Source organism: Rhipicephalus microplus, chromosome X (genome assembly GCF_043290135.1).
Source record: "Rhipicephalus microplus isolate Deutch F79 chromosome X, USDA_Rmic, whole genome shotgun sequence".
Classification (NCBI taxonomy): domain Eukaryota; kingdom Metazoa; phylum Arthropoda; class Arachnida; order Ixodida; family Ixodidae; genus Rhipicephalus; species Rhipicephalus microplus.
In genome coordinates, this window is record NC_134710.1 from 126,488,056 (window position 1) to 126,513,973 (window position 25,918).

Here is a 25,918-nt window from a genome sequence, read left to right on the forward strand (position 1 = left end):
ACGTGTACATCGACAAGATTTTTGTTCGTATGAAGCGTCAATGGAGGGTTTGGTTCAGACAGGGATGATGCAGCACTACCTCCAGGGGCTGCACTGTCTAGTTTTCCGTCGGGTACGATGAAAAGTTAGGCGGCGAGTGATGGCGGCGTGGCTGGGGCGACGGGGAACGACGGCGTTGAGGGGACGGAGAACGAGCAGGAAGGCGGCTGTTAGACGTGTCGAAAGCAGGGGCGGTACGGCTGGACGAATACCGGCGAAGATCTTCATATGGGCTATAAGGTGCGAAAAACTGGCTCCTATGTGGCGGCGTCCAGGAGGCACGGCAGTAGCGGGAGACATGTCCAACGCGGTGGCACCGGAAGCAGATCGGTTTGTCGTCAGGAGTTCGCCATTCCGCCGGGTTGCGAGATCGTGGAGCAACAAATGGGTCACGTCGAGGTGCATTAGTGGGAATTGGTCTGGAGGAGGGGCAAGAGATGGGGCAAGCATCAGGGAACCCGCGGTTGGCGAATTCTTGTCGTACGACCGCCTGAATAACAGAGATCGCGGGGGTTGTCGGTATCGTATGTTCGAAAGAAGTGGGCTGAAGCGGCGCTGGACTTGCTGCTTCAAGTTCCCGTCGAACGATACGCGTTACACTCTGCTCAAAGGGCGGTGTGACGGTAGAATCGGAGCAGGTGGACGTAGCCGCCGTGTTTGGCAACCGAGAAAAAGGAGGGCGCACCCGACGGCTTTTTGCTGTTTCGAAACGGCGGCATTCTTGAATTACACGGTCGATGGTCGAGACGTTAGTGTACACCAGCAAATTGAAGGCGTCGTCCGCGATCCCCTTCAAAACGTGTCCAACCTTTTCAGCCTCAGACATCGCCTCGTCCACTTTTCGGCAAAGAGCGAGAACTTCTTGGATGTATGACACATACGATTCAGTTGGCGACTGGACACGGGTAGCCAGCTCCTGTCGTGCAGCTGCGTGGCGACCGGTCGGGTCCCCAAAGATGTCACGTAGCTTCTCCTTGAACGTGTCCCAGCTGGTGAGTTCGGACTCATTTGTCTCGTACCAGACACGCGGGGTTCCGTCCAAGTAGAAGAGAACATTAGCGAGCATCATGGTAGGGTCCCAACGGTGAGTTTGACTGACCCGTTCATAAAGGCGAAGCCATTTGTCGACGTCGAGGCCAGGTTGCGCAGAAAATGTCCCGGGATCACGTGGTGTTTGGACGGCGACAAAGGTTGTCGGAGAAGCCGCAGATGATGAAGCGGACGCGTTGTCACTGGAAGCCATGGCGGAAAGCTGGAGGATGCGGCCACTGCGGAGCTGCGTGGTGAGGACGGGGATCGTTCCACCTCCACCAAATATGTTACGTGAGTAACGAGACAAAGTATTGCGAATATATTCGAAAAATATATTTGCAAGAGCGGTTGCAGCACTGGCCAGTCTGGCTCCGAGCTCGAGCAGCCAGCGAGCCTCATCTTCCTCGTCGGGCGCACACGCGCATTCGCACTATGGTTTGTGGCAGCCTACAGGTAGCAATATCATTCGAGGTCAAGTTACAGCTGCCCAAATCTTTAACTATCGTACTCGAGTGGCGACATTGCTGTGCATCAGCACCACACAATAGAGCTGAGTTACAAACAAGGCGAGAGTATGTGCAATCCCAGAAAGTGCATTCAGCTGTGCTCATGGTCTCCTTGGCTGTTCCTTCTTCGGAGCATAATCCCATATCTGCACATTTAAAGGGGTATCGACACAAAAACTTTGGCCTCGCATTTTTCTGCTGCGATCTGTTGCTGCTTGCCTATTAGTTATTATACGACATATCATTTGCTGCAGCACATGACAGATAATTTATTACATGCCTCTCATTATCCACCAGCTTCAGTTTCAGTTTGAAACAGCTTCAAAAACCGGGTGCAACTATTGCCACCTAGCATGTGCATGTCAGCACACAGAAATGTGACACACTTTCGCACGGTCCACATCAAGAATCAGTTTTGAATAGAAAACGAAACTGCAGTGTCGTCAAACAGAAAACTTTTAAAGCATGCACCACGGCAACCAACAATCAATTGAGAAGTATAGACTGCGGGAATAAACGCAAAAAAGGAAAAATGGTGGCTATGATGTCATCATAACTTGTTTTATTGACTGCAGCGTGGTGACGGCAGGGAAGTTCGGGGTCCCCAAAAAGTCCTCCTCTAGGGTGTCAAATGGCACGATGGAGTTGAAGGCTCACCCAAACTTCAAAATTAATTTAAAACACCTTCCAAGCTATACCTATTCACTGTTGATATTTCGCAGATGATATACGAATGTTTACAGGAATCGACCTTGCAGGCTATCTCGGCAACGAAATTTTGTGTCAATATTCCTTTGGGAGGCGCCAAGTTTTTCCATTTTAGGAGTAGAAATGTGTGGCATATCGTGAAATATTTGCTCAATTTCTTACAGCCACATTTAGCATTGGAACATTATTTCTTTATTTAGAATACGCTCAGGGCCAATGGCATCACAGAAGGGGTGGGGCAAAAATACAGAAAATTGGTAGTAGTTCGGAAACAGGTCACAAGACAAAAAAAATGCAGAAATAGAACTCACTACCATTCATAACTACATTTCAAAAGTTTACAAGTAGTTACTCTAGTTATAGCAATACAAAAAAATAAAACAAAATACATGATACCTTAATTATAAAGAAAAGTCGAAATTCGGTGTATCAGCAAAGAGAGGCACATGATATAAGTATAAATGGTGGTGCCTAGTTTAAAAAAAAAGAAAACTTAGAGAAATATATCACATACAGCTTCTTTAAATTGGTTAGTATCCTTGATGGTGACAACATCTGGAGGAAGGTGCTTCCACTCATCACTAGTGTGTGGCACAAATGAGTGAAAGTAAAGAAGATGCCTTACAAGATGGAATGCCAACTTTGTGTTGGTGATCAATGCGAGATGATATGTAATATGGTGCAAAATACAAGCACAATGCTGAACTGGACAGACTCACAATGATGAGCTATATACATTTCCCTCCCAGTCAGAAACGTCATGCATTCTCTTCCGCATGACCTTTCCCCATTGTATTGCGAGGACTTCCGGCAACTAACTACTCGTAAATGGTGCCAGCGGGTCTTCCCTGCATTTGTACCAAAAGAGATTTGATTGACTGATATGTGGGGTTTAACATCCCAAAACCATCGTAGCGGGCTCCCAAAATTTAGACCACCTAAGGTTCTTTAACGTGCACCCAAATCTGAGCACACAGGCCACAGCATTTCCGCCTCCATCGAAAATGCAGCCGCGGCAGCCGGGATTCGATCCCGTGACCTGCCTGTCAGCAGCCGAGTACCTTAGCCACTAGACCACCACAGCGGGGCCGTACCAAAATGGAGCATGTAGTTGTTTGGGAAAATGGCCGCAAGGGGGGTGCGTACACCTCAGAGAGATTTTGACTGCTTTGACAGTTGACAATGACCCAGCGAGAAGGGCGGTCACCAGTGTCGAGAGTCTCACGTACGCAGCGAGCATGGAGTGTCCCACGCAACGTATTGAGACGGCTCTTGCCTTTGCCCTTGTGTTAATTAAATGCCTGGTTGTGTTTAATCAAATGTCCGTGTCTGCTATATGAGTATGTCAGACACAAACATCGCCACACGTGCAACCCCGCACGGTTCGACTGACCTGCACATCGATTTGAAATGTACCCCTTGCAGGCGTCGCAGGCTGAAGTGCATAATGGAAGCCTGCGAGACTGCCGCACGCACGCCGCTGTTAGATCAGCTGGGCCTCACCCTACGAGTGTTTCACTCCTTATGGCAGAGAAGGGTAGCGAGGCTGCACTAAATTTGAAGCAGGCTGAAATGGATGTTTTGAACTTCATTATTATAGCACAAATTCGCAAAATTTTTGTGTCCGCATGTTCACATAGCAAAAACGTGCATATTTCTCTCTATTATAAATTTTAGACCTTGGGGTTGTTTACTGGCCCTTTAACATTTAACTTATGCGGCTGGAAGTAGCATGAAAATATAGCAAAGGTTCCATGCTCACCATGCCGGTCCCTTTTTTGATGTTGTCCTGTAGGTGCGGGTACTTCTGAATAAGCTGTTCCACTGCTGTGTTGTACAGCTCCTTCGAAGGAAACCTAGGGGAGAGACATGTACTAATCTATTGATGCTAATGGTACAGCATGAAAATAGAAGGAGTGAAAAAAATAACTACAGACAGAACTGAATGACAAAATTTTGATAATTTCTCTATGTTTACAAGCAATGGTAACTAGTCATTATTTCTCCAAATGAGCAAATAGCCAAACCTAAACACGAGAGAAGTTGAACAGAATATGGATGCTTAAAATAATGAAATTAGTTCGAACAGGGAGGTTCGCTGGAGGCAACATTTCCACACATTTATGCTGCCCTGATGCCACAACAAGTACACTAGGTAAAATGCTGGCTTCAAGTAATATGCAACTCACCTCATGTCCAAACTAAAAGTATGTTCACATAAACCTGAAGGTCACAGAGAAAGACCATGCAATGTACATGTATGAATGCAAGCCACTAAGTTCTGATTAGCACAGTTGAAGACATTACATTAGGCCCTAAGAAAAATGCAGGATGCAGGAGCTCCAATTTTTTATAAATTTCAGCATCTGTGTGACGATATCTAAAGACTACATAAGCACTGTTTATAAAAATATTCAGGAGGACAAGCTCGTCGTAACATGTTTATCAAAAGAAAACTTTGAAAAATATTCTACAACCACTTTTAGGTAACTGCTCAGCTCACACTTGCATCATTAAAAGGGATTATTAGAAGTAAGGGAGCATTTATGTGCCTTGCAACAATGATTCTCGGTTGGCTCAGTCGTGTTTCTTTTCATTCTCAAGACTCGGTGCTCACTATGAGCCTATCGAAGAGCCCTAGTAACGTTGATAGCAGCCCACTGTTTACGACATGGAAGCACCTGGCATATAATGACAAAACAAGAAAGTCACACAGAAAGTCGCAGTAATTATTCACACAAGAAACAATTGGAATCAGCGGCATGGGACTGAGAACCAACGTTACAGCCAAGCTGCAAGCCGTAACTAATCTACGACGTGTGAAGTCTGAGGTGAAGTCAGTGCTGCAACTCGGCTTGGCATTATGATATTTAGAAACGATGGAAGAACCGAATTACAAAATCCAGAGAAAATATGGGGGTTGTCAGTTGTAGTAGTTATGATGCTTGCGAAAAAAGTAAAAAGGACAAAAAGATAACAAGCCACTGGCAGGGTAACGTGCAAGTTACCTTTCACCCTCCTTGTTTTCTTCAAATTTACATTGCTATTATTACAAATAACATTCTTTACACTTTCCTAGGCTTTCTGGTCAGTTAGTTATAATTAACGTTATGCTTAACAAAGAAAAACAAGCCCTTAAAGTTTTCCTTGATCTGGCACTACATTAAGTCAGAAGCACTACATACCATACTATTTTGAAGCAAGCTTGAAAAATTCTGATGACAATGGCTCGCCTCACAGGTCCCTCAACTGGTTCGCCCCTCTGGAGAACTTCCTCATACGGCCCGAAAGCAGGAAGTCTAAACTCAAGATAGTCGTACTGCTTTCTTAGTGGCACATGTATTTCCACAAACTCAGTGGTGCAGATGGAGTCAGCACTGAAACAGAATGTTAGTGTCCATTTTCAAGCTCACAGAATATTAAGCAACTTTTTTTCAGGTAACAAGCATGCAGGACCTTTTATATGATGACACAGTGGAAATAACTTGCTCAACAATTATTCTGTGCTGTTCTGTAATGTGCAGAAATGAGTAAAGTTCTAGGTCTTACCTCTGATTGAGATGTTCCCGCGAAGGATCATGTGCCATGGAGCTCGGGCCGGCCTCAATGCATTCACTGCTGGTTGGCTGCACAACAAAGAAACTTTCAAGCTATAGCTCTTTAATTCATACCACCACAAAAATTGTAAATATCTGTGGAATTTTGTGAATTAGTGCTTAAAGCATCATGAAGTACAAGCACATCTCAGGAATGGCATTTAGAAAACTGGTATAAACAATCACAGCTCACTTGAATTAAAGTAGAACATTAAAACCATCAGGCAGCAAGGTGCAATGTGTGTGAAAGCCTCTGATAGCAAACAGTATTACAAGTTTTAAAGTCTATATAAAAAGTGAAAGAGACTATTCCTTGTATTATCATCATCAGCCTGGCTAAAATTAGAGCAACTTAAAAAAATTTTAGGCAGATTAGGCAGGTCAAAATAAAAATAAGAAATCATATTAAATTGACATTATTGGTGCAGCTGTTGCACCCCTGTGATAGCTGCCTTGATGGTGACGTTAGCATAACTGGTGCATTACGATCTTCTGTACACGGACAGAAAAGCCGTTTGTTTTGAAATATTCCAGTTGATCTGCATTATCCAAGTGCCTCTTTGCATGCAGGACACATTCGTGTAATTAAACTGGGCCATTGTATACAGGTGAAAGGCACATTCCTGAGCTTAGCTTCTTCCATTTACCTTTTGTTCAGTAGGTGAACTGGCGAACTAAGCATCTGATAAATTATAATGACTTAGACAAAAGTCACAGCCGGATATTAAGGAAAGGCCAAAGGTACTGTCCACCACAATGCATTCATTATTGGTGGTGCCGCGGCCCCGTCTGTGTATAGGGCGAATGACTGGCCTTGCTCTGCACGCGACACCTTATAGACATGCAGGCATGCTCTGTACGGGTGACAACAGCGAAAGGTGTGCTTGTTTAGCCGAAGATGCGCGCTCCCTTAGGACACTTTTGTCCCATGTATTTCTTAAGATGAAGCGCATTTTGATTATCAACACACACCTGCATAAACGATGCACTCTTTGTGACAGCCTAAATTTTTTTTGTGCAGCTATTGGTCAATATTCAGCTGAGCTGAATATTGACCAATATTGATATAATCGCATGCCTCAAAACAGCCATAAAGCTTGCATCATTGATGCAGGTGTGTTTTATCAATCTAAACAAACTTTGTATTATAAAATAGATGTGACGAAAGTGTCATGAAGTAGCACGGATCTTTGGCTAAATAAGCACACCTTCCACTGTTGTCAACCGTGCAGAGCACGCCTGCATGGCTGTAAGGCAGCGCATGCTTTTGTGCACATGACGTCATAACCCGCAATGTGTCGCGCCGCAGAGCAAAGCAAGTGGCTTGCGGGCTATACATAGATGTGGCCGCGGCTGTACTACTCAGTTACACTGCACAAACTCGCTTCCATTAAGACTCATGTACATTTCCATAACATGGTAATTATGCCAGTAAATAGCTAATGCTATATGAAAGATGATTAAGCTCAAACCGGCACTATGACCTGAACAGCTGTATCTGGAGGTTACATAACTCATTTTTGAAAAAGATACTCACATCTGTAGTGGGCGGCAGCACTTTCCTCCCCACCTTGATTTTATATTTTGGGAGGATTGTGCAATCTTTTTTTAGGTCGATGTATTCATCGACTACGGTATCGAAAACCTGGAGCTGAATGAAACATTTCATTCATAAAGTTGGGTGAAACATGTTGTGGCACGCATGTTAACAGACAAGTAAACAGCGTTTTTCATAAATCGCTTTCCGTTTTTTGCGTCACTTGTGCTAACTAAACTAATTAGCATTTCTGAGGGCGAGAATCTAAGTTTCTTCAACTTCGTTATTCGATTTGAAAAAATGCGAGCAATAGCACAGTGAACAGCATGTTATTTCACGAGCTCTTCTTGGCATCACATACACAGAAATAATATGCTGTTTTCTGTGCTGTTCATCCTGTTTTGGGTTACATATTTCACTTCACTAGATATGCGCTAGTTCGGTATATTCGTACAGAGATTGTTTGGTTATGCGTAATTGGTTATGTGCGAAACCCACCATATGAATCCAATAACATAACACGAACAGCTTACTAATCCACTAATAGAACCGATTCGGACCTTCCAAGTAGTCTTTTTGAACTTATAATTTGAACACGATCTGGTTCTATTGCCTCAAAAAGGTGCACTACGTGACACAGATGTAAATATCAATGTGATGAAAATGGGTGAACAGCACTTTTCTTCCATCAATGACAAGAAGTTTCGAAGTACTCAATTGGTACTCACCAAGGTTTGCTCGTCCACTGCAGTGTGTGTAGACAAAGCGTGGACTAGCTCGTCGTACGAACCCGTAGGCAGCACAACTTTCTTTTGCTCGCCCGTCTCTAAACGCACAACGCATACTGCGGCCGCCATGCTTTTAAAACTTAGCACACGCACAAAAACGTTGTACAAGTACAGGAGCACAAGCAAACGCCGCCGCGGAATGAGAATTTGCGCCATGAGCAGCCATGAGTGATTTGCGCGCTACTCAAAGATGTCACGTCGTGACCCAGCGTTGCCACGCTAGAATCATCTCACCTCTAAGGTGTAAGAAAGCACTTGCTTGAAAACAAAAACTTCACTAACTCAAAATAATATTAAAAATAATTTCTCTGACGTATATTTAGTTATTTTCAGCCATGGTACTTGACAGTGTTGTACTGTTAACTTTGACACGAATTCATCACGTCACAGCATTGCCAACATTCACCACTGCATCCACTGCGCACGAGTGCATCATAACGCATGCATGTGATCTGCAGCACCTTCAGTGGGCGCCCTTCCAGATTACTGTTAATCTGAGCCGCCGCAACGGTAAGTTACAGCGGATCTCCGCTTTCTTCATACTGTAATGGCGAAAACCAGTGGCTGCATTTCTATAAAATAAAGCAGTAGCGGTATCTTCCCGCGGAAAGCTCGTGCCCCTTAGGTGTTCCAGCGTTTCAGCTATTGCCTCGAATTACTACTTGAGCATTTTATCAGCTCAGCTCACAAGAGGGCTACGTCAGAGCTTATCGCTACGCATTCGTTACAGGTATATACCAGTTATCTGCCAGCTAATAGTTTTAAATCGAGAAAAAATATCAAACCTTCGCTTTGCCCCCCGGTTACGTCAATGTATGGGGCCGAGTTTACGCCCCCCCCCCCCTTCACGTGGCTAGTAGGGTGCCTCGCCCCCTAGTGCCGTTGTCAGATTCAATGTAAGGAGCAGAACTTGCGCCTCCTTCTTAGATGACTTGGGGGAGCGGCCGCCCCAACTGTCCCCCTCATGCGCACACCTATGTGAGGAAGGGTTCAGAATAGGGCTCGGTGCTACCCTGCTTGACCTGTGTCATGCAGTCTACTTTTTTTTCTATCTAGGTTTTACAATTGTGCATTAATTTGTGATATTTCAATCTCAGCTTCTTCATTGCAGATGGATTCTACAAAAGCATATGCATGTGCCCGGTGCTACCAGAGGACCAGTTCATTGTCTGCAGTTTTCCGGCACTTTTGCACTTGTCATCATGACACAGAAAGTAACTGGACTTGCAATTTTGAAAACTGTGTGCGGCGTTTAGACTGTACAGTTCATTCCAGAAGCACGTGAGGAGACACCACGACCATTTGCTTCAACCACCTGCCAGTGACACCAATGATGAGCCAGTGCCTCATAGCACTGTTGTTGGTGCAACTGATGAGCCCAGTGAAATAGATGCAACTGATGAGCCCAGTGAACTCTGTGAACCCAGTGATGAGGAGCCCCCACAGGGATGCAGACACAACAGGAGCACTTGTGATGTTACTGATCAATGTGCCATGCATCTGTCCTCTCTACTGTTGAAGTGGCAAGAAGGGAGACAATTGCCAGAGTGTACTGTGAATGAAATTGCCAATGACTTGCTCAACTTCATTACAGATTTTCAAGCTAAACTGAACACAGTTGAAATGGGAAGACTCCAGCACCTTGGGACAAAATCTGGCCGAGAACAATATTGAAAAAGTGTATTCACTTTTGTGTCTCCACAAACTGTGCATCTTTCAAATCACCCAGATGATCAATTTGAATATGTACCTCTTCTAGAGACCATGCAAGCTATTGCTGGGGTCCGTGAGCTTTCAGGGGTATTCAAGCAGTCTGCAACCCTCTTGAAGGATGTATGTGATGGAGACTACTTTAAGGAGCACAACATATTTAAATATGCTGGCTCTGAGAAGTCGTTGGCCCTTCAGGTATATTTTGACGAGTTTGAAGTGTGTAACCCTCTGGGAAGCAAACGTGGCAAACACAAACTTCTTGCTGGATACTTGTCATTGTTAAATCATATGCCACAGTCGCGTTCAAAGCTTGATGATAAATATCTGATTCTCCTTGCAAAAAGAAGCCTTGTAACGAAATTCAGTTATCAGGAAATTCTCAAACCACTGCTGAACGACTTGCAGCAACTGGAATCTAATGGAATTAACATAAATGGAACAGTAATGAAGGGGTCACTTTTATATGTTGGTGGCGACAACCTGTCAAGCCACCAACTTGGTGGTTTTCGAGAATGTTTTTCATCTGGCCTTATGTGCCGCTACTGCATGGCAAACAGAAATGAGATCAATGATAAATGGCATGAAGAAAAGTTTGTCACGAGGACAAAGCAATCGCACAGTCGTCACGTTGAGCTTGTCAAGCAGGATCAAACTTTAAGTACTGCATATGGCGTTACTGGTGAGAGCTGCCTGAGCTCTCTGAGTTTGTTTGATGTCACGCAAGGCTTGCCACCAGACATAATGCACGACCTTCACGAAGGCGTGATTTCTTTCATCCTGAAACATGTAGTCGGGGCCATTGTATCAAGCGGATTTTTTACTTTGGAGCAATTAAACAAGCGACTTGCCAAATTTTCATTTCAAGCGGGGGACAAAAAGTCTAAGTTGCCTCCTTCGTCACGTGCAGCAGTTTTTGGAAAAACCCCCATAAAAGAGTCAGCTGCTGAAAAGCTTTGTTTTTTTCGTTTCTTCTCTTTTCTTGTGGGGGACAAAGTGCCAATAGACAATCCTACATATAAAGTATACCTTCAACTGCGTGCTATCGTGGACATCATTCTTGCTCCGCAGGTGTCCAAAGGTGCTGCTGCATATCTGAAGGTGTGCATTGAGGACTTTTATGTAGCATTCAAGAAAACTTTTCCAAATGTCAACATTATACCGAAGATGCACTATATTATTCACTATCCTAGCCTTCTCCTTTCATATGACCCTCTTAGTAGACTGTCCTGTATGCGGTTCGAAGCAAAACATCAATTTTTTAAGTCTCTCAGCAGGAAAATGCGAAACTTCAAAAGTATTTCTGCAACACTATGTTGCCGACAGCAAATGCATCTTATGTATGCTTTGACACAACCTCATGAACCACTGATTGTTAAAGGCAGCAAAGCAATGGATTTAAACACGTTGCCTGACCTTTTGAAAGACAGACTACAGGAACTCTCTTTGAATATGACAGATATGCAGTGCGTGGATTCAATTACTGTCTCTGGAAGGACACTATCTGTGGGTGCTGTGGTACCTTTGCTTGTACCTGATGACTGTCTGCCAGAATTTGCCAAAATTACACTCATTGTTGTACATTCACTTAAAATCTTTGTATTTGCCTCCATTCTCAAGACAAAATATTTCGATGAACATTTTCATGCTTTTGTTGTTGAGAGCTCAACTCACAATGTAATTATCGAAAATGCTGGTCACTGTGGAGAGTTTCATGACCTGTTGCACTTATATGAAATTGGAGGCAATAAGTATGTAAGCCCTTGTTATGCTTTTTTTACAGAATCAGATGAGTAACACTTCTGCACTTCATGTGCAATCCTGTCCCCCCTATGGGCAGTCAAGGCATTTTGAGTTCATTTTGTTCACTGGACTACTTTACAGTTCGCTGTTTTCTCACATTGCTACCAGAAGTTCCGTGGTAAACATTGACGCCTTTTTAGAATGTGCTGTGACAGTTTTCCATGTCATCTTAAAATGAATTCGTTATTACAGTTTATTGGTTCTGACTTCACTGCTAGAAGTTTCATACTTCATGAAATACAAGCAGAGTTACATGGATTTGCTGCACGTCTTTAGCGCTTTTTTTCCCCGGCGAAAGCACGAAAAGCTACACAAGGGTGAGGTTCATGACCTTGGGCCCGTTATATTTTGTATCTTTAAACATGCAACTCACTTTCACTGTGTGTGCTGATTTGATTCTATACTGCATGTAGTTCTAGCGTGATAGAGCCCAATGTGGGTGCACCACAGGATCAGGCAGTTGCCACAGCAGCTATGCAAGTCACAATGCTCAAAGTAGCCAGAGGCTGTGTCGAATGTGTTTGTGACATAGCTAGAAAAATTATGCTTTTTTAATTGACCCTGCAATTAGGTGCAAATTTCATGCTGTGTGCCATGTTCTTCGGAGCCTGGGCCGCCTATCGGCATCATTTTCTGATAGTGTTCAAAAGGTGCTACAGGGACTCTTTTAGATTCGGCAATATTTGCCGTATTGCTTTTATTATACTGACAAGAGTGCACTACTTCTCTGCTTGGGTTATTCAATTGCTGCTGCATAACTCCTTCTTACAGTGAAACTGTTTAACCCAATGCAGACAAAAAATGGAGATGATGAAGCTAACCGAATTTTCTCACATGATGACGCTCTCACATGGTTGTAGTTATGTTGTTGTTTTTTATTCCACATCATGTGCCTCCTTTGCACTGCAACAGCAGTGTAGAGCCATGTTCTTCTGAGGTAACTTAACTCTCCTGCTCAGCTGCCATGTTGCTCACATTGTTTCTTTCATAGGGCCATGATGATATGAGTTCAGGTGACCTGATATGAGTTCAGGTGATGCAGCGCTTTCTCAGCTGGGGCCCCTACTAGGACTTTTTGCACACAACTTCATTACTGCACTGTAGTCACAGTGATATGTGCAGAGGAAAGAGAAACGATGCTCCTTAACCTTTTAACTAGTGCATTCACATCTCTACATCATAAGCACAAGCCCTCATACACAAAGAACTATGGGAGATTGTGCCAACACACCTGTGTACAGAATTGGCTAAAGTCTGCGTCAGCAGCAGAAATGTGTATGGAGTTAATCGGCATGGGGACAGGCTTTTTGATGAGTCTTTCCACTGCCAAATGGAGATATGCAGTACCCTATGCACAGAACAGCTGTGTTTCATTTCAAGCATTTTGTTTCATAGCATTGCACGACCTGCAATGAATTCTGTCAACTTTGATGCTCACTCAGAGGCTCTTTTTGCTTGCAACGAAGGTGCACAATTTATAGACTTCCCTACTTTGGGAGAAGGCATGATAGGGAATTTTCGGCTATGTTCAAAGCTTGGCTTGTCTCATTAAGCATAATATGCTCTGCATCAGATGCAATTAAGATCCATGTCTTGTGCTGTCTCAGCTCTTCGTCTTAGTACTCTCCTGTCTGCTCCTACTCAATGTTGAATCTTTTTGCCACTAGAATATTATTGTGTGCCAATGTAATTATATGTTTAAAGTAATATGAGAATTGTGATGCCGAACGTACTGTCATTTCTTAAGGCTGATTATTTTTGCACCTTTTAATGTTGACGCACCTGTGTCGTTCTTTGTCTTTACACCTTTGCAGTAACACTCCTCTTTGTGCTAGGCGGTCATGTTTTTTGCTGCTGCTACATTATTCAAGTCGAAGCATAGCCAGAAGTTGGTACACCATGCCACCCCTCCACCCGAAATTTTTTTCGCCATGGCATGTAGATAGCAAAAAATTACCATTTCAAGGGGGTGCCCCTCACTGCAAAAATTTCTGGCTATGCACCCGTTTGAAGTGATTCTTTTTTTAGATGCTAGTCCTGCCAAGTCTATTTTATGCAGTAGCACTTTTATGCTAGTTTATGCATTTGTCTGCCGTTGTGAAAGATGTAGCTGTATGTACTGTTGTCTAATAAATTGTGACATGTAGGTGACTGCACTGTCACTATGTTTTGCTCTGAAATATTCTCAGTTGTGGTTTGCTGTTTGTAGTTTCACTGATCTGTCTAGTGATAAAACTGTGGTAAGCTAATGTTTTGCCTTCCACGTCTAAACTTTTCTGAATAATTTAAAGGAAACTCTCCAATGTGTCATTAACCCTTTGTTGCATGCTGTCCAGTTTAGTGGAAAAATTTGGAAAATTTGCGAGTCAGCTGTGGTGACTCTGAGAGGTGCATGTGCATAACGGTAACTAAAGTGGACAAAAGAGGTTTTCATTCGCTGCATTAGATTGCACTATGGTTGAATGCTTTTCCCTGCACTCTTGTTCAAGAAGGCAGACACCTACATTGGTGGATAAGTCAAGTTCTCGTCTATATTTTTTTTTTTCTTATAACACATGCGAAACTTCGATTTGGTATATTTTATTTTATTGCATGGACACGATAGAAGAAGCGTTTATAATTATAAGCTGTATATATTGCGGCTTAGCGAAATGAAAGTATTTTTTTACAAGTTTCATACTGTGTCCACTCTAGTGAACACCATGCATGATGTAAACCCAGCTGTGGTGCCTCTGATAGTGCATCTGGGAAATGGTAACTAAAGTGAAGAAAAATGGTTTTAATTCACCACGGTGAATCGCAGCAGGTTTCTGCCCTTTTTTCTGCACTCTTGTTCAAATAGGCAGACTCTTGCTTTGGTGGCTTTTTGAAATTCACTTCTTTCTCTTAAAACACAGATGAAATCGTGATTTGGTATGTTTTAATCAATGCCATTCTAGCCAAGAACAGTAAATATTGTGGCTTAGCGAAGTCAAGATAATTTTTTAAATAGTTGAACCCCCAGTGTCCCCTCACCCCCTTAGCCCCCTCCACTAGAAAGAAATTTCTGGCAACTTTTCTGGTGGTACTGCAGCAAATTTTTCGCTACAATTTGTTCGAGCAAGACAGCTCGATTGGTGAAAAGTGAACTTATTGTGCATGTTGTTCACTGTAGCGGACATTCTGTATTTTATGAAATAAAGATCATACTTCAATACCTTTTTGTGCCTTTTTTTGTGGATTCAAAATAACAAAAAAAAACAAAAGCAAGTTCTGCTCTGATGCATACATAGGTTCCTGCCATGCAACAAAGAGTTCAATAACCATAATCAACTTGTCGTTTAACAATCATTTGGAGCCTGTAGTCACCCAGACTGTGAACGCATTAGTCACATTTTTAGGTGGATGAACGCACAAATGTTTCTACGAGCGGTACCAGCTAGTCTCCAATAGGGGCACCTTACTGCCCTTTCACAGGATGCTCAATTCAAAGAGAAAAACTCTGAGGACACTTGAGCTTTGCCTTCAAGATAAGTACTAAGATTTCATTGCATGTTAAAAAGAATGTTTGCTTAGAATAAGAGCCATTGTCATGTCATTGTCATGAATAAGAGCCATTGTCATGCACGTGACTAATAATCATTCTGTGATGTGGCACATCAAAGCTCAGGTTACATTTTGATTGGCTGGTGAGCTTGTATACCATTTAGCATAAGCTGCACATGAAAGCAGACACAGTTTTCATCTGCTCGAAAGGAAGGTTTAGTCAAGCAAACACTGATATAAGAAAAGCGATCAAGACAACAAAGACTTCTATAATTTGAAGGTGCACTTGGCAGTAAAAACTCTGAACTTTGCATGAGTCTTCTTTTTTATCTCCTACTGAGGGCACATTGTTGTCTTGTTCTCAAGTTTTATTTGTCTGTGTTTGCTCGGCTATTTCTGCTAACATGTATTTTTACCAGCCAGCTCAGCTTTTCATTGTTCTGAGTTGCTGTCCTTGTGAAGGACTTGAAGAGGAATACTGCTTCCAATGAGCAATTAGTACAAGACCTGCAGTTGTGGATGTGTATGTTTTCTTAAAGTCACTTGCACTGAGGTTAGTTTCAGATGACATCTCATTTTTGCTATTAGTTTTTTGTGATAATGTTATAAGCTTGTTACTGGTCTAAAAGTGCTAAATAAAGCAGTAAACAAAGGGTAAGGAGAAACCTAATTTGGAAAACTGCACACATTGTGGGCTTTTGAAGGCAAAGGATGCAGGAATTTTCTGTGCCGTCTCTGAAAAATTTCTTGGGCACCCTTAAAAAACACATAACATTAAGCTAGAGGTCTCGAAGTTATAATTACTAGGTTATGCTGTCATATACCCTTATTTAATTTTTATTTTAGAGATGGTTTGACACTTCCCTGCTTTGTTCTTATGGTAGGGAAGATGAAACAATAGAACATTTTCTGATCTCTTGTTGGTTTTCTGCCTTAAGTAAGCGATCTCTGGAAACACTGTTACGCGTCATTGGATGACATATAACACCTTAAAATTTACTATACCTAGGTGAACAGAGCCTTGTGCACAGCACAGGTTTGATCAAAGTCAAAATTTTAGTTTGTATATGTCTACGTCAATTTCACACGAAGCAGTTGTATTTTTGCTTTGCACTAAGTGTTACAAAGTGGATCGAGATTGTCAGTTATGCGCATATCGTGGCCTTAACCAGGCGCGCCCAGTACTGGTGTTAGAAAAGTAGCTCATGGTCCAACGTTACTTTAGTAGAGGTGTGTGCGAACTTCGGGTAGCCCAAAAGCCCGAGCACGGCGCGCAGGCTCGAATAGGCCGATATCGTCTCACATCGGGCTGGGCGCGACAACGAAGTGCTTATCGCGCAAGCAGTGCCAGGTGCAAAGTCCATATCGAACCTAAAATATAGATGCTCTGCAGGAATTTTCCCAATGCGTAGCGATGAGCATGCGGGATAACCTTTGTGAATTATCCCCCTGTCCTGCATCTGAGGCACTAAACTTCTCGAAGGATAAGCAGTCTAAATATACACAAGCTATTGTTATGCCCAAGCAAAAAATAATGGCAGTTTTGGCAGTTCCACCAGTGCAAGCAACGAACAGAAATTCCTGCAGTCGTACTTCACTGAAGTCTAAACCATTAGACAGCTTATTTAGACACAATTTCTTGCAATCCGCGTGTCATTGTTTATGTACCACTCTGATACGTTGAATGAAATGCTACATTCCGCAGCTAGGCCAACGCCGCCTTGTACATACGTCGGGCCGCGCGGGCTCTCAGCCAGCGTCGAGCTCTAAAATGCGGCCCGTACGGGTCGCACTTGAGTAAGTGCTAGCGCTAACACGTTAGAGCAGAAATGCAAGACGTTGAATGAAATGCTACATTCCGCAGCTAGGCCAACGGCGCCTTGTACATACGTCGGGCCGCGCGGGCTCGCAGCCAGCGTCCAGCTCTGAAATGCGGCCCGTACGGGTCGCATTTGAGTGAGTGCTAGTGCTAACACGTTAGAGCAGAAATGCAAGACGTTGAATGAAATGCTACATTCCGCAGCTAGGCCAACGCCGCCTTGTACATACGTCGGGCCGCACGGGCTCTCAGCCAACGTCGAGCTCTGAAATGCGGCCCGTACGGGTCGCATTTGAGTGAGTGCTAGCGCTAACACGTTAGAGCAGAAATGCAAGACGTTGAATGAAATGCTACATTCCGCAGCTAGGCCAACGGCGCCTTGTACATACGTCGGGCCGCGCGGGCTCGCAGCCAGCGTCCAGCTCTGAAATGCGGCCCGTACGGGTCGCATTTGAGTGAGTGCTAGCGCTAACACGTTAGAGCAGAAATGCAAGACGTTGAATGAAATGCTACATTCCGCAGCTAGGCCAACGGCGCCTTGTACATACGTCGGGCCGCGCGGGCTCTCAGCCAGCGTCGAGCTCTAAAATGCGGCCCGTACGGGTCGCACTTGAGTAAGTGCTAGCGCTAACACGTTAGAGCAGAAATGCAAGACCTTGAATGAAATGCTACATTCCGCAGCTAGGCCAACGGCGCCTTGTACATACGTCGGGCCGCGCGGGCTCGCAGCCAGCGTCCAGCTCTGAAATGCGGCCCGTACGGGTCGCATTTGAGTGAGTGCTAGCGCTAACACGTTAGAGCAGAAATGCAAGTCTCATCATCGCAAAGTGCACGCTACGGGGTGGTGTCTGTATGATGCAAAGTGGTTCTTACATCGAGGGTTTTACGTGCCAAAACCAGGCTCGCCGCAGTGAAGGGCTCTGGAAATTCAGACCAAATGTTCAGGCCATATATGGAGCGTGAATGGACATCGCACAGTACACGGGCCTCTTATTCCGCCTTCATTGACATGCGTATACTGGTCGTAAGCGCGTTCACGGCACGCTTGACTATATATATATATATATATATATATATTTTTTTTTTTTTTGATATAACAGCTAGCTGACCCTGTACGTGCGGTATACCTGACTGTCATACAGACTGCCTGGGGTTCGATTGTGGCTAACTGCGATGTATTTTTAACGATCGACAACACCGCCAAGCGCGGCACCGCATTTTCTGTGACACGGGGTTACGATTTTCGCACTTGAGTCGCTGTATGCGGGTATGTGCCTGCCGCATATCACTGGTTGAAAGGATTTCATGGCGTGTGCGACAGGGAAGTTGCATTGGCCATATCATGACCTCACGTTCATACGTCACACATTCGAGCGCTACAGAGGTTTTATCAAGTATTTAAAAAGTTGAATATAGTTGCTGGGTAACTGACATGAAATGTCACACCATGTGTAAGGTTTGCTGCCAGGAAATCGACCTCTACCTGCTGGCCTTGCAAATAAAGTGTGTCACCAGTGCTACGATAACGAGGGACATGTGCAGGGTTCTCCTTCAGAGGGGGCAGAGGTTTATTGCCGCCCTCCTCCCCATTAAGTCATGGGGTACACTTTGCTTCCCTCCCTCCCCCCCCCCCCCCGCCAATGTAACAGCTATAGTGATCTTGTCAGATAAAGCTGACGAAACTTTACAGCACTCTTGCTGCACCAGCCATATACACACTGCCTGAAACTTCTGCATTTTAGTTACTTGGCCAGCACTGAATCAGCTCCTGCTGGGTTGGATTAAAAACAGACTGCTGATGCGCAGCACGTGTGTCAAATAGTGTGTGCCTGGAAGATTTCACATATACTAACTTCAATTTCAAATCTCCACCCCACTGGCCAATCATTAAACTCACTCAGACTTGCTCAAGAAATGTATTTTGCACTTGACGCAGACTGTCAAACTTTTTTCAACCGAACTCGCTCGTACTCAAGCTCACTAAATGTGTCCTCAGCTGGGGTCACTGTGCCTCAAACTCAGCAATATATTACTCACAGCTTAAAACTCATTGGTACATGGGCATATAATCAGCTTTTTTAACCATAGTGTCAATGCTCTGAAACACCAATATCTGACAAATTTGGTGCTTTGCATAACATCTCTTCATTTTATACTTTAAAATACAAGTTATCAGAAGTTGCAAACTAGTAACAACATTTTGAATGAATGACTTGACTGATATGATATTTTTATTGAGAAATTCTTGTTTAATTCGCAGTTTGTGGGAAGTGGGTGGGAAAATCAAGGCGTCTCTCACCAGCACTCTACGTAACTTGGTGTTGAGTGAACTAGGTGTTGAGATAATTCTGATCAACAAGGACTGTAGTGCATTGCAGTATGTGTTAGGAGACATGGATGTGAACATGAGCAGACATAAAGCTGATAGCTATTCTGAAAAGGAGTAGTTAGGACATATCATCTTTAGAAAAAAAGTTGAGCTCACTTAGATTCACCAAATTTTTCTTCATACTCTTTTGAACTCATGACTCAAATTTTTTTCTCAACTAGATTCAGTCTTACTCAAACTCACAAAAACACTACTTGGTAAGACTCAAACAGTTCTGTCTCGGTATGAGTGAGTCGACTCACAAGTGAGTATGCGCCGCACAGAAGCTGGTAAAGTGAAGAAGCCTATTCAATATCACCATTGATGAGAGGGCCATGACAGAAACATCTCGGTTTTGAAACTATCCTTCATACTTGATGGTGTAGCTTTAGATTGCCGTAAAATCCTGAGCAAGTGCCACCCTCCCTTCTAGAAGAGATTTCAAATATGTGGTCTCTTCTACCCTCCAATCATTTTCACGGTTTCATTCACAGTTTTTGTTTGCGCAATGAGGGCATACGAAAACAGTGAATGCATGCAAATTCAATAAAGCATTTAATTAGAAGCACGGGTGTGCATTCCTTATCCTTAGCAGCTCTATCATCACAATCTTCAATATCGTACCATGACCGAGCAAGGGCCCCCGCTCCAAATCTTTTCAAATAATCCTTCACCGCAAGAGGGTGCTTGCTCGAGAGTTTACGGTAAGTTCACCTTGCATGCCATACTAAACCAGTCGAAAAGCAAATTCTCTGGGTGCATTCAAGTGTCACTCTATCAAGAGTGTTGCTAGATTGCACCTATTCGGGTTTGTTAGTGCAGTTTGAATTTATCACGACCCAACCTTTGTAAGGAGTTCAAAAGATGAAGCAGTCCAAATAACTTGCTCTGTTTTCATAATCAAGCTGGTGAAATCACGTCAAGCTCATAGCACTTACACAGCAGAGATAAAAAAATACGAAAAGTTGTATTATTCACAGTGTGGCCTCCAGCCATCCTTTTTTAAGCGTGAATGCGGTCTGTCTGCACCTGCTCAATATCGCAGTACGTATCTGTTGCAAGGAATGTTTCGTGACAAGCCAAGGGGGATATGGGCTTCACAGCTCTTTGCCAGTCCCAATTATTTGAATAATTGATATCTTAAGCCAGGAACTGAAACAAGGTACCAACTAGGCCTAGGCAAAGATACTTGGTACCACATCTCGGTACTATCACGAGATACTGAGACATTAAGCACTGAAGTTAGACACAAAATACTAGCAAAATACATGTATCTGATGCAATACTTGTCATTTGTATTGTAATATACATGGATAATTAGCAAATTCATCAGTAAAACTCCAGTGTTGGGGCTATTGTGAATTAGCAGCTGTTTGTTTTCAAACTTTGGTTTGACAATCGTAGTTTCTTCTTGTACTACTGACAAGAGTAGGCAGGCACCGAGAATTTACTATCAGATTCTATCAGCTAAATACATTGATCTCTGTCCCCCTTATTGTCTCAATAGGAAGAATAAACTAGGTGCAGTCACCAAGTAGCCTAACTTACTACTGCTCTCTTCAACTCCTTCCTCCTAGCAGGTCTCCTTTATTTAGATCAACTACCAATATGTGATATTTTGCTTTGGTATTGTTCATAGAGTGTATCATAATGTCATTAGGCAGCAGTCCAGGAGGATTTCATAATAATAACACAGTTGCGCTACGCAATATGCAATTTTTGCCTCCTGTGTATGAAAATGGCACAATGCAATCTTTTTGGAAGTGAATCATAAATTAGAGTATGTTTTACTTAGCACTTCCACGTATCTTCTTATCTGTTTATTCCCAATAGCTTCAAGTTCTAGAAAAAACAATGTCTCAAAAAATTTTAAGGTAAACTAGCAAATTGTTTTTATTTCTATGCATTTGTAAATGCTGTTGAAACTGCAGTTTATGGTACAAGGTATGCATTTGAAGGTGCTATATATAAAAAAAATACAAAATGTATATGACAGGGGATCATCATATTATCATCATGACAGCAGTACACTGCATTTAAGTGAACCTGGTTTAATGTGCTCATAGTATTAAGTAACTGTAGGCTCATTAATACATAAATCTGTCTTAGTTTTATGCAACAGGTGACCACAATGCACGTAAACAATAGTTGAACAAATAAATCACGAATAACAAGAACAACATCTCAATGTGTGCTGTTTATTAGTTTGACCTTTGTGAAAATTATGATGCGCTCTACCATTCATGATTAACAGTTGAACTTCAAAGTGAGGAAGCGCATAGTGCATTTATCCATCTCCACTTTGAAACCTTAAGAGAAAGAGACAGTTTTCATTTTTTATTTGTTATACCTTGAGGCTTTACAGAGGACACGTGTCGCTTACAGCAGAAAAAACACATAACAGCCAATAACGCTCCGCCCATCAAAAATAATTAAATCACCCAATTTCATTGACTGCTTCCACTTACTTGTAAAGCATAAAAACTGCACCAAGTGCATTAAAGAATGATGACGTAGATGTGAAAGATAATTTGTATTTGGTACCAAACTCATTCTCACAAGTAGATGCAGGAAAAAAAAATAGCAACTTTTCAGGATCATTGCCTAAATGACATTAAAAGAGAGCAAAGTATTAGAGTATGTGGAGAATAGACAAAGTAACTCTGAACACAGCCGGTGTCTCTGCTGTCTACTTTTTTAAAACCAATCCTGCACAACACTTCTAAGACATCAACATGACTGACTGCCCCAAAATTGCTAAGCTGGTTGACATTGTAAGGAATGCGAAAACTACTCAAAACAACATACGCTGATACGCTGATAGATGTGTCGTAAGAGCAGAGAAAAGGGTAAATGTTAAATAGAAGTCTGAAATAAAACCACATTGAATAGCCATAATTGAGAGGAAACCAGCTATCTAAAGCACCAAAGATTAAAATCAAAAGTGAAAAGTTTTATGAGCAACAAAAGTGCGGAACTCTACTGCAGGCTCGAACCAATACAAGGGTACGTGCTTTATTATCCATGTGTGATGTTAAAATATAAAAGTTGGTGATGATAACTACATGTCTATAGCAGTAGAAAGTGGCGTAAAAAATATTCGCCAAGTTTTTTTATTATGCTCCATCGCACATACTGGGGTAACCAAGTGATATGAATACTGTGCCCAAGGCTTCTGTGTTAAGGAATTGTGATACACAAAAAAGAAACATGGTGACCAAAAATTTATGTATTATCTGCCAGCTGGAATCTTAGAGTGAATGTGTACAAAGTTGTGTGGAAGCTCTCATGATGTAATCTACCGAATAGGTTTCCTATATTCACAGTATGCTGGTGCTAAGCAATGAGTGACTCCTGAACAAGAAAGGCTGCTGGCTGCAGCAACATTCCTTGTTCAATAGCTTCTCATAGTTATGCCTTCATCTTCCTCTAAATTTATAAGCTTTGAATATAGGTTACAGGCATGTGCACACTAAAATTGTTGTACCAATGTTGCTTACTTGTGCATAACTTATTCTTGTTACTTTCAACGTTGTGATCAAAGTAACAAGAATTAGTGAAATATTCAAAACTGGGTGTTTTACACATTCAATATTCCTACATGTCTTTTATATCAATAAAAACAAGTGAATGTTTACATCATGAAACACAATCAATTATGTTTGTGATATTACAATACTTGTGCATTTACTTTGTTGATGCCTGTTTATGAAAATAGTTCTGCTCCTGTTTCTGCTGAGAAAAAGAATTAGGTGTGACGTGAAAGGTGGCACCTATGGTGTTCGGCTCAGCATGCTCTGTTGACATGCAGTCAAAGAAGAAAAAAGGGGTGGGGGATTAGAAGTTTGTTGCAATAAATCTGAATGATGGCTCCTTACATGGTACCTGCATAACTGAGAGTTTTCACATCAGTGAAAAGACTAATTTTCTTCATGCTATGGGTGTCGCCATGGTAAGCCACCAAACTTCAGTTTTTTTACGTGGGTGAACACATAGAGAAGTTGAAATCCTGAAGCAAGCTAAGCATGGTTTAGAAGGTTCCTATGACTTGTTTTAGGTTGGTGTGCTTTGTAATATGAAACATGCCCATAACAAATAACACTCATATTAACAATGACTATTTGCTTTAAAATGCTTTTGAAAGCTGTTTAGATGCAAGTGTCCCAACATATGAATCATATCTATAAATGCATGCAAGTAATATCTATCACAAACTTTCACCCAAAAAATTTTTAGCAGGCTTCTGTGAGTTTTTGTGGATCAAACGTCTCCCAATACCACAAAAAAACAAGAGACTACATGAAGAGACAAAACTAAATTATAAAAATTGTGACCCTGCACTTTTTCATGATAAACTGCTGAACAGAGTGAAACTGGAAGTCTTTCTATTTGGCTATGTTTTGGTACACATGTATGATGTAAGCATGCAAGTGAACATACTGTTAAAGTGTGACATAAGCATGCACTAATGTACTGCTTTCTGTAGATAAAGACAGCGAGTGAGCATGAAGCGCTTGCATGGGGGGCTCATCAGTCATTATTTTTTTTTTTGGCTGCTGAATCACCCTTGGAAATATCTATGAAATCGACATCATCTCCATCACATTTGGTACAGCTGCTGGCTATGTATGAAAAAGTACTCATTTGTGCTTCATTTCAAGTTAAGACAACCGCACAAAGGTGCAGACTGTCACGTCATTCAGTTGATGCTCCAGACCTAATTGATCCCTGTGTGCTCCTGCATGCTTTCTATCTGTACATTGGTTTGCATCTCCACCGAAAAGTGACAATATGCATCATTATGCCCATCGTCGACCGTCTAACCTCCCCATAACCAGGCCCTTCCGCTTGCCTGTTCAATTTGCATGACGACAATCTGTACCATCATAGCCTAAATGCTAATAGCTGGGAACTTCTTGTGCTGCTACTACCATCTTTGCACCAGTGTTCCGCAACAACTAAGCACCAGCTATTAATTTTGGTGTCTTTTCTACACCTATCACATAGCGCACCTATCACGTAAGACATCACTTTTTCTAGAATGGTATGTATCGTTCTCTGGCCAGCTACATCACTGTTTGTGACCTGCACCCCATCGACATACCTACACAACCATTCCTCTATGTTGGCCTTGACCTTCTAGGCCCTTTTCCTACATCAATTTTGGGATATCAACAAATTGCAGTTCCCGGAGATATGCCATATGCATTGTCACCGCTCAAGCAATGCTAACATGTTTTTTCTGCTCCACCAACTTCACTGACTTTCTTCTATAAATTGTTGTCTTTCATCACGGCATCCCTCAGCAGTTGCTTACTTATTGAGGCAGGTACTTTCTGTCACATGTCATGAATTACATCCTTCCCACCTGCTTCACTGAGCAAAGGCATATCAAAGCTCACCATCTACAGATTGACCGAGCATGTGAACTGAATGCTTACTCAGATGCTCCCATTGTACATTTCACCAAATTGCTGTGACTGGGACAGCGCACTCTCATTTGTCACACTCAAGTGCAAATCTACACATGAAACCACTGGTTATTCACTGTCTTACTTGTTAATTTGCTGACATCCAGTGTTACCATTTGACATGCTCCTTCCTTTGGCTGCACCCTTGTGTACTGAACATGCCATAACCTCATTGCTTGACTGCACGTAGATTGTCAGCTTTCCCGTGGCCGGCTATAGGTTTTGAAAGAACACCAAAAAGATTGTTACGATAGCTGGCATCGAAACATTCACACTATGCCAGGACCTCTGGAACTGCTTTGGTCCCCATGCCACTATCGAATTATTGGAAAAGCTTCTCTCCCATTATAACAGCCCGGGTAAAAGTATTTTCCCAACTCAACAATGAGAGTTGAGATCACAGTCCTGGACACTGCCTTTTTTACCTCCTCGCTACAGACAGATGTTGTGCACATCTTTATATTGAAAACTTACTGCTTTGCTGGTGCCTCGCAGCCATGGGAAGTACCGAGACGGTGCTTACACTGAGGGAGATGATGCTATGGTGCGATACAGTGCAGTTATTTCCAAAGATGTTGCATGTCATCATCTGCTAATTCACTGTCAAAAATATCTGATAAATTGGCATCTTCTCTCCATCTCGATATAAAATATTTGCAAATTAATGCAAGTATGTGCTGTTTGAAATTCCCAAATGATCATTTCAGCTTAAGTAAGTGCAAAGGGAATGATAAAAATAAGGACAGTTCTGAACAGTATGACAAGAGTCGGTGGTGGTCGATGTGGCAGTTAATGTTCCTTCTAAACAATATGAAATATGGTCATACCTCAGTTTCCTTCATTCTGTACCTATATGTGGTAACATGCTCTGCTCAATTTAGAACCTTGACCTTATGCACATATTTCAGAAGAGGCATTTCTCATATACAGGCTTCTGAGAAGACGTCTCGTAAAAAGTGTGCTCTAATTGAGTAAACTAATAAATGCTCAAGAAACACTGTTCTCTGTGCCCTCCT

General features: G+C 42.5%; 1 protein-coding gene across 11 annotated transcripts in view; it reads right to left on the minus strand.

The window, feature by feature from the left end:
* The window catches only part of LOC142775738 (uncharacterized), a 59,106-nt gene that overhangs the window by 26,064 nt on the left and 7,124 nt on the right, over positions 1–25,918 (minus strand). For 4 of the 11 annotated variants that reach the window (XM_075877618.1, XM_075877617.1, XM_075877612.1 and 1 more), the window contains exons 3-7: positions 8,147–25,115; positions 7,419–7,532; positions 5,835–5,911; positions 5,471–5,662; positions 4,048–4,141 (exon numbers count right to left, since the gene is read on the minus strand). In XM_075877618.1, coding sequence (XP_075733733.1) covers positions 4,048–4,141; positions 5,471–5,662; positions 5,835–5,911; positions 7,419–7,532; positions 8,147–8,362 — 693 coding nt within the window. In that variant the 5' untranslated portion in view covers positions 8,363–25,115. Of the gene's footprint in view, positions 1–4,047; positions 4,142–5,470; positions 5,663–5,834; positions 7,533–8,146; positions 25,116–25,918 lie in introns of all 11 variants that reach the window. The other 7 variants (XM_075877613.1, XM_075877622.1, XM_075877623.1 and 4 more) reach the window with 7 other exon arrangements.